General features: G+C 39.5%; 1 protein-coding gene across 12 annotated transcripts in view; it reads right to left on the bottom strand.

Moving 5' to 3' along the window:
* The window catches only part of tcf7 (transcription factor 7), a 112,189-nt gene that overhangs the window by 66,732 nt on the left and 26,683 nt on the right, over window positions 1-18,774 (bottom strand). For 5 of the 12 annotated variants that reach the window (XM_042430193.1, XM_042430192.1, XM_042430199.1 and 2 more), the window contains exons 1-3: window positions 13,268-13,766; window positions 12,786-12,855; window positions 10,979-11,085 (exon numbers count right to left, since the gene is read on the bottom strand). In XM_042430193.1, the coding sequence (XP_042286127.1) occupies window positions 10,979-11,085; window positions 12,786-12,855; window positions 13,268-13,450 (360 nt within the window). In that variant the 5' untranslated portion in view covers window positions 13,451-13,766. Of the gene's footprint in view, window positions 1-10,978; window positions 11,086-12,785; window positions 12,856-13,267; window positions 13,769-18,774 lie in introns of those variants that run through there. The other 7 variants (XM_042430195.1, XM_042430200.1, XM_042430203.1 and 4 more) reach the window with 3 other exon arrangements.

Here is an 18,774-nt window from a genome sequence, read left to right on the forward strand (position 1 = left end):
CTTTTATTAGAGATAAGGTATTTTTTAAATGGTTTACAGCTACAAATTAATGAAAAATGTCTATATTTAAAGACAGAGGACACTTATAAAACCCTTTCTGGATGTGCATGCTCTACACTTTGTTTATATTCTTTATACTGCCACAGCAAGTTGAATGATTGCTGTTTTCCTCTTGTTTTTACTAGCTGGGTGCACTACCATTAGCTGATTGTGGAGCATTATAGCAACAACTGAGGACATAAAAATGTTGATTTGTAAACATGAAACAGGAAACGATTTGTCATGTACGGCGAACTTCCTGCACGAAATAACTTTTCTGCAGTGATTACATTTTGATGCATCACCACTGTCTTTTGTTTTCTGAACTAGCGCCACTGAGGCGATACAGGTTGAAAAAACTTTGCTTCGTCAGGAATCAATCAGCTGTGTTTCAAGCCCCAGAAGTATCGGAGTGATTTAGTGGAGCTACTAATTTTGCAGACTTTGCCATTGTTTGCATATTCTCGTATTCTCGTGATGAACAAACCATGTGTGGAAGTGTACAAGTGAGTAGATGCAATGCTGTCGCTGATTAACTACAAGCTGAGAACACACATCTGGGCAGCCCTGGACAGCTCTAGTGGTAACTCTGCTCTGTAAACAGTGATACAGGAGAAACCCTGTTTGGTTTCGCTCCACAGGCCAATGACTCACCTGTGTGCAAAATCCTGCAACACGCACACACACGCACACGCACACACACACACACACACACACACACACACAGAGAGTCGTCATGAAGACCTGAGAGACAAACACTCAGGTCAAAACAAAGGGTTGCTTCTCAAACCAGGCCTTCCCCTGTCTCTCCCCTTTTATCTACACGTCTAGCTTAAATGTGACTGCTTTATTTAATTGAAACTGCCAGTTGATGTAAAATCAAATCACCCTCGAAAAGCAGATAAGCAACAGTTAAAACCCACTTTTTCTCCCTTTGATTATCTCTCTTAAACAATTAATTGATATGAAACAAAAGGTGACTCAAACGCAATTGTGAACGAGTCACTTGTCTCTTCTTCTCACCCTCTCATCCCAGCAGTGAGATGACTTATACACACACACACACCATATGAAGAGAGAGAACCAGTGAACTGAATAAAAAGAACCCATAAAAAAATGCCCCGCAGATGCTTCTGCACCGCTTCTCCTCAAAAATGTCAGAGGATATTTCTTTTACAGTTCATTTTTAACTTTTGAAATAAACTCTCTAGCTCTGTTTTAGCGGCTGTCTTCCAGTGTCTTGCTGTAAAGTAAGCTCGTGTTGTGGCGTAAAGCACAACAGGGGATTACTTTGCTGCATTAAAAATGGAAGGGGCACCACTAAAATGAAGCTGTAGCTGATTTCAGAGGCTGATGGCAGCAAGAAATGAGAGGCTGATGGAAAAAAAAAAAACACATCCTCCAACATTTTTGACCTCTAGCATCCTCTTGGTGACAGGAAGCGTGGGAGGGATTATGGGAAATGTGGTCTTAATTTAGAGAAAAAACACCAGCATTAACGATAACATGAGGTTACCAACCGTCTCCATCACTTGTTGTTTTGGTTTTTTTTTTTCATACCGACTGCAGTAGCAAGTTAGTATGCACGAGTAGCACCATTAATTTGATGTTGATGCTCAGAGTAAACAAATGAGTAGATGCACGTTTTGAATGAATGTATAAAAAGAGAAAAACAGAGCTAATAATACCAATCAAACAAACCCACACTTCCTCTGCAACACCTGTCTTTTACTGCTCTACCGTTTCCCCTCCGTTGCACCTTCCCTCTCTGCCGGAAAGAAATAAGTGGATGAATAATTACAGGTATAAACACCTCGGGGCCATCTGAAAGGTTTTTTTTTTTTTCTTCTTCTTCTGATATTCTTTTAAACATTTCCGCCTCTTGAAATAGTCCTCTGAACAGTTTCTCCTTAGGTGCCTTCGCAGCCCGCTACTTCAAAGCCAGCGGGGCGATGAGGACTCTCTTATGGTCATTTGTATTTTAATCTCCCCCCCACCTCCCCCTCCCTTCCCCCTCTCTCTATAATACTCTCTTTACCTCTCTAGCCCTCCCTCTTTAAAGTCTCTCTTTACAGTCTATATACTGTCTTTAACCACATCTATTCTGATCTATTACTCATATTTCCTGTCCCTCTTCGAAATAGTGTGGGCCTCAGTCTACCTGAGACTGACCGAATGTGCCAACGTGTGACTAAAAAGCCCCTCCCTCACACAAACACAAACACTGATACCCGGCTATTTAGTAATTATCTGTTCCTCATTGCAGCAAATGTCCATGTCCTCCTTCATGTCGAGGACTAAACTTGGCATGTTTTGGAGTGACATAAGTTCAACTGAAGACATCAGAGGCTTCATTATGTTTTCCTCCTGATCTCATCAGGTCAGGAAATCACTGAGCAATTTTATATTTAAAAGAAAAACAAAACAAATATATTTAATTTCCATCAAATAAACAATCTTTGAAGTCATGTCAAGGATAATGACACAGCGACCTTGCGCAAAATTCTGTTTTTTTTCTTACTTCTGCAGGGCATCTGCAGGGTTTAAAAGTCTATTACAGTCTAGTGTCTTTGTTATGAATATAATAAATACAGAATAATAAGACAACAACATCATACGTGATGTAAATGAGGAAAATTCTCCTCTTCTCTCGTGATCTCAACACAAAGACAAAAAAAGGGATTTTTATTTGGCTGAGAGCAATATTGGAGATTTGTCATCCAATCATCATCCTCATTTTTCTCAATAATCTTGGACTTTATACATCTATAATCTTGCACTTACATACATTTCAACAATGGCAAGTTAAGACTCTGCCAGTTTCTCCATCCCATAGCGCTCTTCCTCGTAACTCCACCATTATATATAATATATAACAGCTTTTTAAATAACTTGTTTTGACTTGGACAACATGAGGAATAACATGTGTGTAACAAGTGATACTTGACACTTCTGAATTCTAAATATATATTTATTTACTTGAAACAACACCTTTGGAGATGCAAGGTTTCCATCCGACAGCAGCTTTGCTGCCTGCAAGTGAAAGCTGCTTTTCTTTTAGGCCTCTTAAATCCGAGCGGCGGGGTCCTTATCGTAGCCAGTCAGAGGCAGGGAGGCCCCAGCACTGCTCATCCCAGCCCCTGGGTCTGTATGAAGGGGGGATTATGGAGGCCTCAGCCTGTGTTGCTGCCATTGTTTACCAAGAGACTAGGGGCTGGCTGAACAACCCCCCTGTCAACACCGCAATACAATGGGAAACAAGGAAGTGGCAAGATCCTAGAGACTTGCACACACACATGCCATTCCCTTGATCTTGGAGGATCGAACTGGTATTATTTGGGAGATACAAGGAGGAGGAAAAAGGGGAATGGGGAGGGAAGCTTGTTAGCGACAGCGGGCTGATTTTTGAATGGATACAAGGAGGAGGCGTAATGAAAAAGTTTATGGGCTGAAGACATTAAACTTTATATTTCCCTCCAAAACAACAGGCTGTCAGTAGGAGAGGGTAAACATAATTAAACCGCTGTTTCCTTGCATGATCTGGAAATTCTAACATCACTGGTTTGGTTTAAAGAAAATCATGGAGGGACATTTTGAAAGTTGAGATGCTTCAAATTTTCAAAAAAAAAAAAAAAAAAAAAAAAAAAAAAAAAACACACACTGCAGCTGAGCCTGTAGAGTCTTAGAAATGACGAGGTTTCACCCCTACCTTTCCCAAACATGTAAAATGTCTCTCAGCAATCTTCCTGTAAATTTTCAATTTTAGTCTGTGAAATGAAATGTGAAATGAGCAGGAAATTCCCCCAAACTAGACAACGACACTGCTCTTCAGACATTTAGCTGCTGAACTTGTAAATTCCAGTGACTAAGTTTACATGTTTTCAAACAAACTTTTTTTTTTTTTTTTTTTTTACTGTTATCCCGACGAAGTGGTCAGTACAGTAAACCCGTCAGTCGGTGTCCAGGAACAGTGAGTGGGAAAGAGTTTTAGAGTGGCACGTTGTCTTCCGAGCTTGCTGACGTCTTCGTGTGACCACAGCTTCCACATCATAGGTAGTTTCACAGCCTTTCTGACAATGAATACAACTGCACGCAGCCCAAAAAAAAAAAAAAAAAAAAAAATCAAATGAGAGCTTTAACACTTCTAATCACATTAAGTCCAAGTTTATTTGTCATTTTCAGGCTTTCAGCAGTAAAATCTGCTTTTATTGCAAGTTAAAGCTGCCTTAAATGCAAACTTGAATCCAAAAAACTAGCCTAAACAAAGACACAGACAGAGACACTCAAGAGAGGTTTGGTAAAGGTTATTGATTAAAATCTAGTCTAAATACTTGGCATATTAAAATTTAACCACCAGTAACTCCAATTCTGAGTCATTGGCCACTACAGAAAAATTTGCAGCCCCTATTTTTGTTTTAGTGGGCGGGCCACCCACTAATGTCATCCAAACATCCACCAATCTCCACTAACAAACTGGCACCGACTTCTTCTGAAGTGGCAGAAGAAGTTTTTTTCTGCTTTTACTTTAACCTGCGGTCATTTATTTTGCTATAAGAGCTGAAATCCTCGGCTGCAAAGCTAGCATTACTGTGGTGCTTCACATTAAAAGCCTTCCACCGGCATAACTTTAAAAGGCTTTTATTGTGAAGCAGGTGCAGGAAGTGCAGCTTTACTTCTGGAGGTGAACTCATTGTTGGCTTAACAGTGCTCAACAGCAAGACATGGGGATATTTCTGCAGTTTTTGTTGACCAATTAAGTTTTAAATACTCCAGTGGAGGAACAGTAAAAGAAGACAGTTGGATGAAGAGGTGCAAGAGAGAGAGACAGGAGCCCACACAAAATGCACTGATGTATTAAGTTTGATCTACAAACTAACAATTTCTAGAAAATATCACCTTCCATTAATACGGAATAACACCCACCAACATCAGAAATTGCGGGGGAAACACTGCTCTTAGTCAACTCTGTAAATTTTAAAAGGTATTCATTTTCCTGGTCATGGGATCACAAGGCTGAAATGAATGAAAAAAAGACCACAACACAACAATAACACATCTCTTCTTCATCCCTCCTTTCCCAGCTCCCGCATCCTTTTGTCTTCTCTTCCTTCTATATACTTACTCTCCGTCCGCTTTCTATGAAACCCTCCTTATAAAACCGTAAATCGAGCATTGACCAAAGGCAGCTCATAACACTGTAATAACGTTACAGAAGCACAACATAGTGAATTATATATATTCTCTCAGCTATATAGCAGCACTCCTGAGCTGGTAGAGATTCAGCAAGTTGCTCGAAACACATCGGCAGGACGGATGCTTCCCGACAACTAGGTTCTCCATCCGTCCCGTGACCCAAAATCAATGGGAACTCTTGAGCTTTGTCGCTTTTAAATCCTCCTATTTATGGTTCAAAAGTACCTTAAAATGATCTCACGGAGTAAAAAAACGAATAATGACGCAGCAACAGAGAGTTGTTTTGCGCCACACATATACAAAACCAGCTAAGATGATGAGGACAAACCGTATAAAAGAAGTCAAAGTAAAGAGATGGATAGATGGAAAAGGAACTGAGCGAAGGAGAAAGATGGGTGGATGCTGAAGAGAGAAAAATACTCCAGTTTTTTTTTTATTGCCAATCTCTCCTCCGTTGGGGTTTGACTCCTCAAGACGACAAAGACTCATGATCCCTTCAAAAACAGTCTGCTGGTAATCCACAGCATTATACACACAGCCAGCGAAGGTCTCACACACTGGCTACACACACACACACACATACACATAGCACAAACATTAGCGCACAAAACACACCATGAACCCTGCATAAAAACACAAGCCTGAGGCAACAAACTTGAGGAGAAAACATGCAGATGAAGACACACAAAGCATGCCAAAACCTTAGATACATACAAATTACTTAGTGTAATGAACTTGAACAGCACCCACACACACACACACACACACACAAAAACACAATATGCACTGTCTCACACACTCCGGATAAAGCTTTATCCAAAGACAACAAGCTGAGAGAGTTTAGTCCTATCTCTGAATCCCACAAATCTCCTTCTTTGGCCACTTCCTCTGAAAGAACGGCTGATATCTACATTAATATAACAACAGTGAAATGTCCCATGAAATGCTGTAATAGGAGCATTATCGCCGAATGGGATAAGGAGGAGAATATGTGCCGAAAATGTGCAGTCGTTTTGTAAAAATGGCTTCTCAACAGAGATTAGGAGCTTTTTATTTTTTTTTTTTACATGAGATGTTAACATTAATACCAGAACAATAAGAGATTTGATTTATCCATCTGGAGAGGAGAGGAATGTCCCTTTAGTCAATCTGGTTGGTGTGAAATAGAAGAATATGTAAATCTTTTCAGTACAACAACCACTATGAGTCTTTACTGCTGTTGAAATATGAAATACAATGTGACCTTCGAGCATAAGGGTCAGACAGGTTGTCATTCACACCCCTTGCCCGGGAGACCACAGCAAAGGTTACACTTAATATATTCAAAAAGGCGTGAATAACATGCAAATACTAGATTACTAGTCTTACTAGTATTGCAAAGTGAGAGATAAACCCACATGGTTTGCCCTGGGGAGGAGAGGGAATGACACAGACAGACAAATATTACGATTAACATGTGACTTTCAGTCACTTAGCTGATGCTCTCGCAATGACTTCGACAATTTACAGGAGTTTACAGGAACACACTAAAGGTTTTCAGAAATTGCTCTTATTGTTATTTGATCGACTTAACTGGTGAAAGATGATAACAGTAAGTCTCAAACTGACTTATAGACGTTTACCATCAAAGCCTCTCAACAAACTGGATGCGACAATAGGTTCAACTTTTGGACGACCAAGAGCAATTTTCCTTTTTTTCCAAAGAAACTGATAAAATAACAAAATGAGGGCTGCACCTGTTTTCATTATCGATTCATATACTGATCATTCATCAATTGAACGGTCAATCATTTGGCCGACAAAACATCAGAAAACTGTCTCTCACAATGTCCCACAGCCAAAGGTGATGTCTTCAAATGTCTTGTTTTGTTCGACCAACAGTCCAAAACCCAAAGATATTAGATTTAAAATCATATAAAACAGAGAAAAAACAGCAAATCCTCACATTTGAGAAGCTGGAGAATGTCTGGCTTTTTTCAAAGTAGTTTTCTGTCAATCGACTCATATTAACCTACTAATCATTTCAGCTCTTGACAGAGTAAAACCCCCTCTCTGCAGCGGTGGAATAGATGATTCTCCATCTGAAAAACCTTGACTAGACTGGCCAAAATAAAGTAATAGTTCACTTTTTATGTGTATCAAACTTCAGGACATTCAATAAAACTCAATGGTTACTTTTTACATAATAAAACATCAATCTTCTTATCCTGAAAAATGTTATCCACCTACTATCCAGTGTACACTACAGCATGACACAAAGAGAGTAAATCATCTGCCAAGGCCAGATGGATGATTTGGTGTAAACGTTTTTACTACTGAATAGATAAATCGACAAAGAAGGCCGACAAACTCACTATTAGTGCTGAAACAATGAAGTGAATCATCACAATGCCAAACATCCATTGCTTTCAGCTCCTCCAATACAAATATTTTTGCTTTTTTCTGTTTTCCATTTAGCGTTAAATGTGTTGTAATGTTCATCAGCTGAAAAATAAAATAAAGCAATCTGAAGACATCTCCTCGAGCTCTGGGAAACCGCGATGGGCATTTTCCACTGACATTTTATAAACTAAATGATTGCTCCAAATAAAATAATCAACAGGCTACGTCACTTCCAAGAATTGCCATTACTAGAAGGAACTAGAAATAAAGAATGAAACTTTTCAAAGTCATAATGCCGACACAGATGAACAGCAAACAGTCAGACAGAGACACACACAGAGACGTTACATGTGTCGCCTTGTCCCACATTAACACCATAACACTAGGAAAACACCAAGCAGCCTTCTTTTTTCAGTCAGTCTCCCAGACCTGTAGTTTCCGATCCATCTCTTCAATCCATAATCACCCCCCCCCCCCGACCCCCCCAATCCCTCCACTACCCTCTAAACCACTATTCTCAGCTCTTTCAAGTGGCAGGTAGACGGGGGCCTGATATGCCGCTACCGCCTCACAACCAGCGGGCTAATTACAAGGGAAGCAGCAACAAGTGAGCATTGTGTGGAGTCTCCAAGACACACGGAGAGAGAGAGGGGGGGGGGGGAAGAAAGTGCTCTTTATCTTGCTACCACCAACCACCCCCCCATCCACACACACACACACACATACACTCCACCCCACCCTCAACAAAAACAATCTCTGAGAGGCTTTGCGGTTGGCACTCCAGGGTTGGAGAAGAGGAGGAGAAAAGAGAAGAGGAAGAGAAGAGATGATTGTAAGAAGATGGTGAGAGAAGTGGAGACACATTGATGAGCGACACATACCATCACACATACCATCACACTTGCTCACCGTGTTTGTCTAACACGATGCCGGATGCTCTGTATTATGCAATGATGAGTATTAAATGTTTAAGGAAATATGAGTACGAGTGTTCAAGTGGTTCATTCAATGATATTCTAAATCACTGTGGACCTTTATGAATAACTTACAACGTCCTGTGAGATGCTAATGTACATGTTATATGTATGTACTTCTCCCATACACTTTAAAGTGTAAGTAAAGCTACTGTTGTGTCAGATTTTCTTTCCAGGAAAAAACAAAAATACTTAAACACTATCATTTTTTCCAGGTGACACATTTGTTCTAAAAGTCCTCTAAAAGTTTTCAAAAAAAAAGTTTCTAAAAAAGTATGGGGGAACGAATATGTCAAAATATGTCAAGCGGGTAAACCGTTTCCCCTACTTTTGTTTTGAACCTCTATGAGATAACGTTTATCTTTCCCGAGAATGTACAACTGTGGTGGAGAGAAGAGGTGACTTTCACAGAAGCCATGACATTAAAATGAAAGTTTATTTTACCGCTAACTACAAAGAAAACGTGGGAGCTTGTGGTATGTAAAAAGGAATCATTTCACTAGTAGAGCGTCTGTAACAACGGTCAGCTTTCTTTTTTTTTTGACCCTTCGGTGACCCTTTTAAAACCCCCCCCTTGATCAACCCGATGGGTCTCGGGTGTTTAACGCTCAGAAACTTCAAGGTGTCGTTAGAAAATCCATCAATCTGGCCATAAAGCAGATTTTGTGATACAGCAGATTCCTATGAGATCAGTCTATAGCACATGTGATCTCACAAACAGGCATCTTTGCTGTTTAGCAACGTCTTGTCTTGCTAGAGCAGGGGGTTAATTCAGGCAACAGGATTACACAGCACGTGAAAAATGAATTAGGCACAACCACTCATGTTTGGTGCAATTAGTCAGCCTATCCATGGATATTGGTTCTTATGGGTGACTTGAAGGGATTTTCTGATTAATTTTTTAGGGCTGTCTGGCTGGATGAGTGATACTGCACACTTGAAATCCCTCCACGAGCCTTTCTGATGTTTGTTTTAGCGGTTTAACACTCAGAGCAGCTATTAAAAGCAGTGACTAACCTCTTGTCATTCACGCACACGGCACAAACTGATGGAAAGCGTCATGTGAAGCGGTTCACGATGACGACATCAATCATATTCCAACTTCAGCAAAGGCTGTAAACAAAAACAAGCTCCGTCTCTGGGTTCCCTCATGAGGCTGTAGCGCTTTGATTTCATTTCGCTCTGTTTTAAATACCGCTTTATTTTATCAGGGAGTTGGGGAATGGGTGGGGGTAAGGGGGGGGGTTATGGAGGGGAGAGGGGGGGGGACAGCTCAGTTCAAAGCCAAATCGGAACACATGTAAAGTTTGTGACTGATTTGCAGTGCTGCGACTGTGATCTCATACTGAAGGAGACTCTTTTTTCCTTCCCTGAACCTAAATCGAACTCGACTGCATCAGGCTACAGGCACGTTCGTGCACTGTGCTGGAATAAAGTGATCGTTTCTGCTTTGCAATTTGAAAGGAGGAGGGAGGCGTTTCTTAGGCTTAATTGACAGAGGTGTATGTTGTGTAATTATTATTGATCTGTCTCATGGCTGCTGCTGCTGCTAGTTTATGTTGTTTTTAGGCAGTATCAACCACTTATTACTACATTTAAAGAGGCACAACTGCAAAAAAACACAAATATAAATACAGTATAAAAAATAAGGAAACAAACAATAGTACTTCTTTGCAGGCAGGTAACTCAGATTCTACTTTTAATTTGAAAAAGCAGCATATAGTGCTACAAATGTTATTAGATTTGAGTAAAATAGTAAGTAAAATGTTTAAGACTATAGTTGAGGCCATAGTATGCCAAGCGTATGTAATACAGAAAGACACTGTTGGCTGTTTTAAGTGGAGATTGTCTAGTTTGCAAGACAACAAGCACAAAATATAAAATACAAATCATGAGAAATACCCAGAGGGAATATTCATACCTTTATCCAAAAAGAGACCTGAAAAATCACTACAACTTTAAACGTCTGTCACCACCTTATTCAAATTCTGGTGCCTGAAGCATGAAGTTTCAGCCACCAAACATCGAAACATCTCCATCCCTGAGAATGTGTTTGTTTCTTATTTCTCCAGCAGTGTGAGCTGCTACTATTGCAAGAGCATCACCACCAACATTGACAACTATTCAAAAAAAAAGACCATCAAATAAAAAAGCCAGTTTCCCTCCAGAAGCACAAAACCACATGATTAGTGTTTGCACTTGATATCAAAAGAATACAAATAGCATCTGAAGTGCACAAACTTGCACTCAAGTCCAAAGAAAGACTTTTAGTTGGGTGGATACTGAAGACCTCAGATTGTCTCCAGCTACTGACACAATAAACCATTAGGAGAGAAACAGTGAACAGTGCATTGCAGCCAGCAGCAGAATCGAAGCAGAAGTGGACTTACAGATGGTGAAACCGAGCTGTTGGGGAGGTAGGGGTCAGGCAACATCAGGAACGGATACCCCGGGTACGCCGGCGTCTTGTACATGCCTCCATCTTGCTGCTTCGACACTGGAGGTCAGACATGAAAAAACGAGAAACAAGAGTTACAAAAAACGCAACAACTTGACAAATGTTTTTAATTTTAATGTTCAGTTTGTAGGAGTTGAAACTTTTTATTCTTAAATTTTCTAAGCAAACTCTTCTGGTTTGGAGAGGACGGGTCTAAATATGGGTTTAAAAGATATTTAAAATTTGATTTAAATTCATATAAAAAGGGAGGGCTATGGTAGAAACATTATTCACACCCTGTGCTGTAAGGATTAAAATAAAATAAATAAATAAATAAATAAACAAAACACAAAAAAATTCTAATACTTACTCCCACAGTCTCACTAGAAGTTTTATCTATGTGTCTCAGAACAAAAAAAAACAAAAACCTGAGATCCAAAATAAACGTGCATACAAAGTAGGTCAACTATTTACAAGTGTTCTAGTTACTACATGTTATATCCTTGTATGGGTGCAGACTACAATACTTGAGACAAAAGCGTTACAACCGTCACCTTGCCTGAGAGGCGTGAACTCCTGTAGCCTATGTGTTAATTTATCTCTCACCACCACCCATATTAAGCATCTCTGTGGGTCAGCTATAACTAGATTATACCTGGTCTGTATGACACACAGAGACACACACACACACAGGTCTTTTTCATTTACTTTTTTTTTTACTGTTCCACTCTAATCACTTGTCACTTGCTGAGTTCTTCCGAAGGTGCCAAAACTTTTAACGTGGCCGGAACCAGACTGACAGAATACGAAATTACGCAATGGCATCATTCAGACTCAGAAGAGTCTCTTTTCTGTGGGCTTCACTTGTTCCCCAAGACCCCCCCAATAGACACGTTTGACACTGCAAATCCACTTTTGATGGAAGATTTTTGCTCAAACATACACCATGTGAGAACAGTTTTTTTCCTTTTAGAAGTGATTGAAATGAGTTGCACAGCTGAGTGCAGCCTGCAGTACAGCACCTATAATCAAAACTGCCGTGTATACGTTCTCTAAATGCGCCTTCTTCTAGGGAGGAAAGGAGAAATTACTCTGTTCTTTAGGGTGGCAACCATGAAAAAAAAAAAGAAGCAAGAGCTAAACCTCTCAAGGACCCAGATTGACCCCACTTTTGGCAAAGTCTGGCATAAAGCTACACTGCAAAAAAAAAAAAAAAAAGGAAAAAAAAAGCCTCACCATGTCAACAGTTTGAGTCTAAAAATGTCTGTTAATCCAAAATGTATTCAAACACAGCTGCACAGTATCAAAAAAACATTTGATACAAGCAGCTTTGTACTGTATAAAGGTGGGATTACCACATTCAAGGCCAAGAAAACACCCAGAGACCATGTTTCACAACCTAACTTCTTAAACTGGACATTTAAAGCGAGTAATTTCCACTAAAATCTCTTGAATATCTCATGAGCTAATCTGAAACAGACACAGAGGAAACTTCCCCACTAAGTGATAGATGTCTGAGAGATAAACCGGGGAAGACGATGAAGGCACGATGGGCATTTTTTTTTTTCCGTTTTTTGCAGCGTACACCTGAAAACAACTCTTTGAAGTTGGCTTTAATGCAGTAGCACGTGTCCCCGTGACCTAAATGCTCCTTACTTTGACACAGTAGGAGGGTTTTTATCGCTTCTCAGCTGTTTTCAGAGATAGTATTGGCTACTCGAACCGGGTGAGTGTATGAGGTGTGTTTTTGTCTTTCTTACCACCGTCGAGATGCTCCCGGTGTTTCTCTGGGAAGCCCCTCTGCTCGCCTTGCTGTCCCCGTCTGACCGCCTGGAAGGGACCGAAAACACAAATGATCCACAAAAATAAAAAGGGAAATAAGGCGATGGTACCCTTATAGAAATGAACTACACAACTATCCTAGAGTGCGTCTGAGAGTGAGAGTGAGTTTATAACAACCTTGTCATACTTTAGGGGGTGTTTTTTTTTTTTTGTTGCTCACCTATGATATGGCATCCCTGTCCTGTCCCTGCAGTAAACCTCTGGGAAACTGTAACCCTGAAGGCTTTATGCTTTTCTCTTTTTTTTTGGTTTCATTCAACGCTTGTCAGCAGCGTGTACAATAAAACAAGCTTTCCTGTCTCGCTCTCTCTGTTACACACACACACACACACATACACATACACATACACTCTCTGTCTGTGTTACAAACACACTCACACACACACTCCATGCCACCTACCGCTGCGTTCGGACTTTGATTTATTTCCGACTCGTTCACCAAAGAGGACTTGAGGTCGGCCAGGTCTCTCTCCGTGAACGCGTTTTCTTGGATTTTCTCCTCTTGCTCTCCTTCGTCTTTGAACGCTATCATCTCATCATTCGCTCCCAGGTCGTCCCCGCCGCCGCTGCTGAGCTGAGGCATGTCGACTTACCCCCGCGATATTATACACTTTTAAAAAATATATATATGTATAACAACAACAACAACAAAAAAAAGTATAAATAAAGAAAAGAAGGACTTTTCTGTTAAATCTCCTCAGCGTGCGACGCCTCCAAAGTGCAGAAACCCCCACCGCATGCAACAAAAAAAAAAAAAAAGTTGAGCTGTGGCGTCCCCCGGCTGGCTGGTAGAGGACTAATGTTTCCCTACTCCAGCAAACAGCTCATTTGAGCCCAAGACAAGGCGAGGACTCTCGACTTCAAAGGACGCCGACCGGATGATTGACAGGTCCGATGACTTGTTGGGGGGTTGTACGATTGTTTCGGCAGAGGGCTGAGCCTCTTAAAGAGACATCACCTCCCTGAGCTCAGCTGCAAAGGCATTATTCATGACTTCCAGGGGCGAGTTCACACCATCCACGGTCCCCCTGGCTGCAACAGTCTGCTGCGTCTGGCCACCAGAATTTCACATAAGTCAAATATTCTCCCCGAGGACAACGATTCAGACGTATAGATTGGTTATATTCGACGTTGTAGTCAAGACTTTTGAGTGCGTTTGTGTGCTCTGGTTTCAGGAAACAGATCCTGCACCATTTTCTTCATTATTTCTCTGCAGCTAGAGTTATTTTTTTCATCCATTTTGCTTTGTTTATCTCACACACATTTTTTTTAATTTTTATTAACCATATTGAAATGATAATTACTTTGGAGTACAGCTATAATCTTGATGCCAAGTTTGCACATAATCTGCACTTTTTTTTTTATTTGCCATCAACTGGTTTAAAACCAAATGACAATGATTCACTTTAAGGAGCTAAAACCAATTTTTACATTCAAATGTGGGAAAATGTTTTTCCCCCCCCCTCTCTAATGTGGAGCCAGCTCATTATTTTCCATGATGACCTTTTCCAAGGTTTTTTTTTTTTTTTCCAAAGTTGGTTTAGTTGAGGTTTCCGTGCATGACTCTCCATCTGAACTTTTAGTCATGCGCTCATGCACATTCACAAGGATTTTAATTGAAAGTATAACACTTAAAGCTACATGAATATCAATTGTGGAAATGTATAAATAATAACAGATTCATTTTTCTCACTAGTTCCCATCAGAGGCTCATCTAGGGGACGAGCACTGCACAACACAACAGGCTGTAAATGCTGTGGAATGTGGCTTTGGTCCACATGCGTCCCTATAAAAATGAGCATTAAATAATTAAAAAAAGAAAGAAGGAACTTTTTTTGACCTTTACGTCTTTCATCCCCACTGCTTCTATTTTGCAAATCGTACTTTGGCTGTTGAATATTATCAGCATGCATACATGAAATATTAAATATATCAATAAACACAAGATTTAAAAAAAAGCATGTGGGGCGATAAACTGCAAATCTATTCGACATGCGTTCGCTTCTATACTAGCGTCAAATGTTTTTAGCTGATGACAACATGCAACGTTTTGTTTACTGTGTAAAACTGATTAAATGCAACACAGCACAACTTCACTTTCACTTTTTGTGTGTGATTTGTTTACTGAAGAGAAGGCTGCCTCTGTGATGGAGACAGCTTCCTCTTGTGAGTAAAACCTGCCTTGTCTTTTGTTCTTTTTTTTGTGATTCATTCACATAAAACAAACAAAACATGTGTCTTGTCACTTTCTCTAGATTAAAAAAACATACTTCTACAAAAAAAAAAGTAGTCTAACCACATTTTTATTGTTGAAAGATGCAACTGCTATTGTAAAATGTTTTTGTTTTTTGGAGGGGGGGTATTATCAGCATCAAGTTAACTTTAGTAATTATGCATTGTGAGTTTTACTTCCATCTCAGCAGTCCTTTTGTAGCGGCTGTTGTCACACTGTTCAGTTGGTCGTTTTCACATTTCAGAACAAAACTCCTCATTTGCACTGACAGAAAAAGTGGCAACTCAGGCAAGAAACAGCAAAATGTAGGACATTCTGTGAAAAACATCAGAAGGCACGGCATACTCATCAATAACAGAGGCACAGCATGTTTTTGGCTGGTCCTTACATCCCCCAGATTTTGTAACAGTCTCCAAAACAGCAAAAAGTGCTAGCTATTGCAACTACTTGATTGGAGGAGGGAAAGAAGAAAAAGAAAAAACATAGTTCAAAGATGTAGACTTGAAGTTCTGATGTCTTATCAAACTCGTAACTTGCCTTCCCCTATTTTCCTCCCAACGCCAATGCATTTTTAATGCTGATACAGTAGCATATCTGGTCTTCAGAGTTTTTAATTGAGAAATATTTATACACTCCCATGCTGTGACTTAATATTTGACTTAATCTGAGTCGGTTGCCTTGAATGAAAATGATGATCCACAGCTGGGAAACAGAATTAAATACAAACAGAAAATGGGCCTGGTATTTGCATAAAACTGCATATTTATACAATATCGTCGATGCATATTAATAAAAAGATTAAAATGAGCGATTTTAATGTATGCAAATCTAAATTATAAATGAGTTGTTTAAACTCCTTGTTTATTCGCCTTGATTAAATATAGACAGCTGTTTTTCCAGAGAGACAGCACCTCTCCTGTGTCGGCCACGTTGCCTCGTGAGCTTGCCACACTCTGATCTTAACACAGTTTCCCATGAATATCTGTGCTGATAGTTACGCACAATCATCACATGGGTTCACAGGTTCACATAAGGCTATAGGCGATAGTTAGCCCATCTTTCTCACTCACAGACACACACACACACACACACACACACACACGCACACACACATACACACAAAACAAATCCAGAAATGAACTCATTCTCTACACATGATCTCTCTTGAAATACTTTGAGGTGTTCTGACCTACAAAACACTTTCTCTCTCTTTATATCTTTCTCTCTCTCTCCCTGTCTCTCTCTCTCTTGCTCCCTTTTACACACACACATACACACAGGGTTTGATAATGTTGTCAGATCAGAGTCGTATTTTAAGTTAACACCATCCTGCCATATCAGTCCAGAGTTTTTGAGCACAGACACACACAGGCATCCTATCTCTTCATCTTTTATCTCAAACTCTAATGGCAGTCGTGACATCACACATCATCTGTTGGCAGGAAAGGCCAAATAAGGAAACATGAGAAGATAGAAAAGATAAGCAGCCCACACAGAAAACAAAAGGATGCATCGCTGCTGTGACCCCAGAAGGCGAGCTTTTCAAATGCAGACACAGATACGAGCTGTATCTCTGAGCAAGACAAAGACTGTGGTTTTATGATAAAGGAAACATGTTTATATATTTATTTATCTAAAGCTTATGGAAATAGCAGGGTGCAAACAGATATTATTGCAGTCTGGTTACAGTCTGGTTATAGACAGCAATAATGATAAAAGTTTAAGACGTTAGAAAAGAAATGGGGCATTCTTGGTATTTATACATGTTCCTGTTAAAAATGTGTATTTAATCAAAATGCAGAGCAAGCATTAAGTTTCCATTGGAACCACAGATATTAAAGAAAAAGCTGTTGTATTAGACCAGTGGTTCTCAAACTGGGGGTGACAGGATAAATCTTAGGATAGGATGACAGATATAGCATATTTCTTATTTTTCTCAGACTTTTGACTTATATTTGCTTCTTTCTTGTGCATTACTGGATAATTTGATGTCCTGAAGCCTCTAAATGTTATGTCTACCACCCACAACTGATATGCAATCTGAGTCAAGGGTCTCAGTTTGCTTCAGTTTGAGGAGTCACAAGTCAAACAGGTTGGGAACCTCTGCATCAGACACCACACAGAGATCTTGTTTTCGCCCCTGAACACAAACACCTTTTTTTTTTTTTTTAAAAAAAGGTAAACAGTGGAAATGAATGATACACACTTTACTGTCAGAGTATAAAGGACTCATTAAATATGAGAATGTCATTTCAATGAGTTTCTTTCCATTTCTTAATCATCAGTGGGGGGGAAACGTTCTCTCTTTAACATGTTTTTTTTTTTTTTTTTTTTCAAAGATGAATCACAGTTGGTTCAAAAAAGATTATATACTGTGCTTTCTAAAGAAACATCAGGCGCATTAAAGCAGCAGAGTAATTAAATCATGTCCTTTCATTGGGGTTAAGCCACATCCAAGCGAACAGCTCTTAACTGGAACCACTTGTGTGCTTTTTATTGGTAGTTCTCCTACAATCAAAACCATGTCCTTCAAGGCAACATACAGCCAGCAATGTGGAACCTTGACAAATCTTTTCAGCAGTTTTATTTTATTCCTATGCCTCTACTATGAAACTAATCTCTTAATATTAAATATTCAGCAATAATGTGGTTTTAGTGAGATGAAAGGTTATGTATGACTTATATTAAATTGTTTTTAAATGTTATGTGGACCAAGATAGTCACCAATCTTCATGCAAAATGCATTAAAAGGTCGAAGTAGATGATATTCAGGGTTTATGCAGCTGATATGCAGGGTTATCAAGTTTATAAATCAGGTGCCAATAACCAATGACATCAATCACGTGTCTTAAAATCCACTTATCCTGTTATTTTAAGTGCTTGTTTATCTTCTGAGATATGTCATCAGATACACCCTGTATTTGTGCTGGAATCTATTGTGAATTTGTGTGAAAGTAATTTATTTCACAGTGAGGATGATGTCAATGCCACATAACTCCTGTGAATGTGGGTTTGATATCTGTGGGAGTGAATAACCTTTGAATCATTTCAGAATTTTTAGAACTCATTTAAGAAGTAGCACACAGAGGTGGAAACATGAGACACAACAGCAACGTGCTGTTAACCACTAATAAAGGTTACAAAAGCCAGTGTTAAGACCAGGATTGGTATGACAATCAGCACATTCTGGACAACAATAAAATACTGGTTTCGATTCTGAAGGGTGAACATGTAGCTGTGTGAATATCCTGAAAAGAGGAGATACTAGCTCAGCAAAAAAAAAAAAAAAAAAACTTGAATAAATAACAGTAAAAATAAAAAACAAAGAGAGAGAACTTGATGTCTTGTGCTGGATAATGAGGCCTGTTCAAGTTCTAGTTTGCTGAATGTTTGCTAATTTGAATGTCTGTCTCTTTTGATTTAGCAGAATGCAGTCCCTTTACCTCTTCGTTAGCTCCTTATCAAACATTTATGAGTTGATATCACAGATCAGATCCGAGGAGGGCTTTGCGGGTGAAATCAACAAACATAAACAGAGGAGGGAATAAAGCTTTGAAGACTCATCGCTGGTCTTCACCAGAGGATCAGTGGACGAAGTTGCAAAGACTTTATTTGTGACTTTGAGGATCTAAAATGTAATAAATGTACATTTTATCTTATCCTGAACAACTTAA

The sequence above is a fragment of the Thunnus maccoyii genome, chromosome 13 (genome assembly GCF_910596095.1).
Source record: "Thunnus maccoyii chromosome 13, fThuMac1.1, whole genome shotgun sequence".
NCBI lineage: Eukaryota > Metazoa > Chordata > Actinopteri > Scombriformes > Scombridae > Thunnus > Thunnus maccoyii.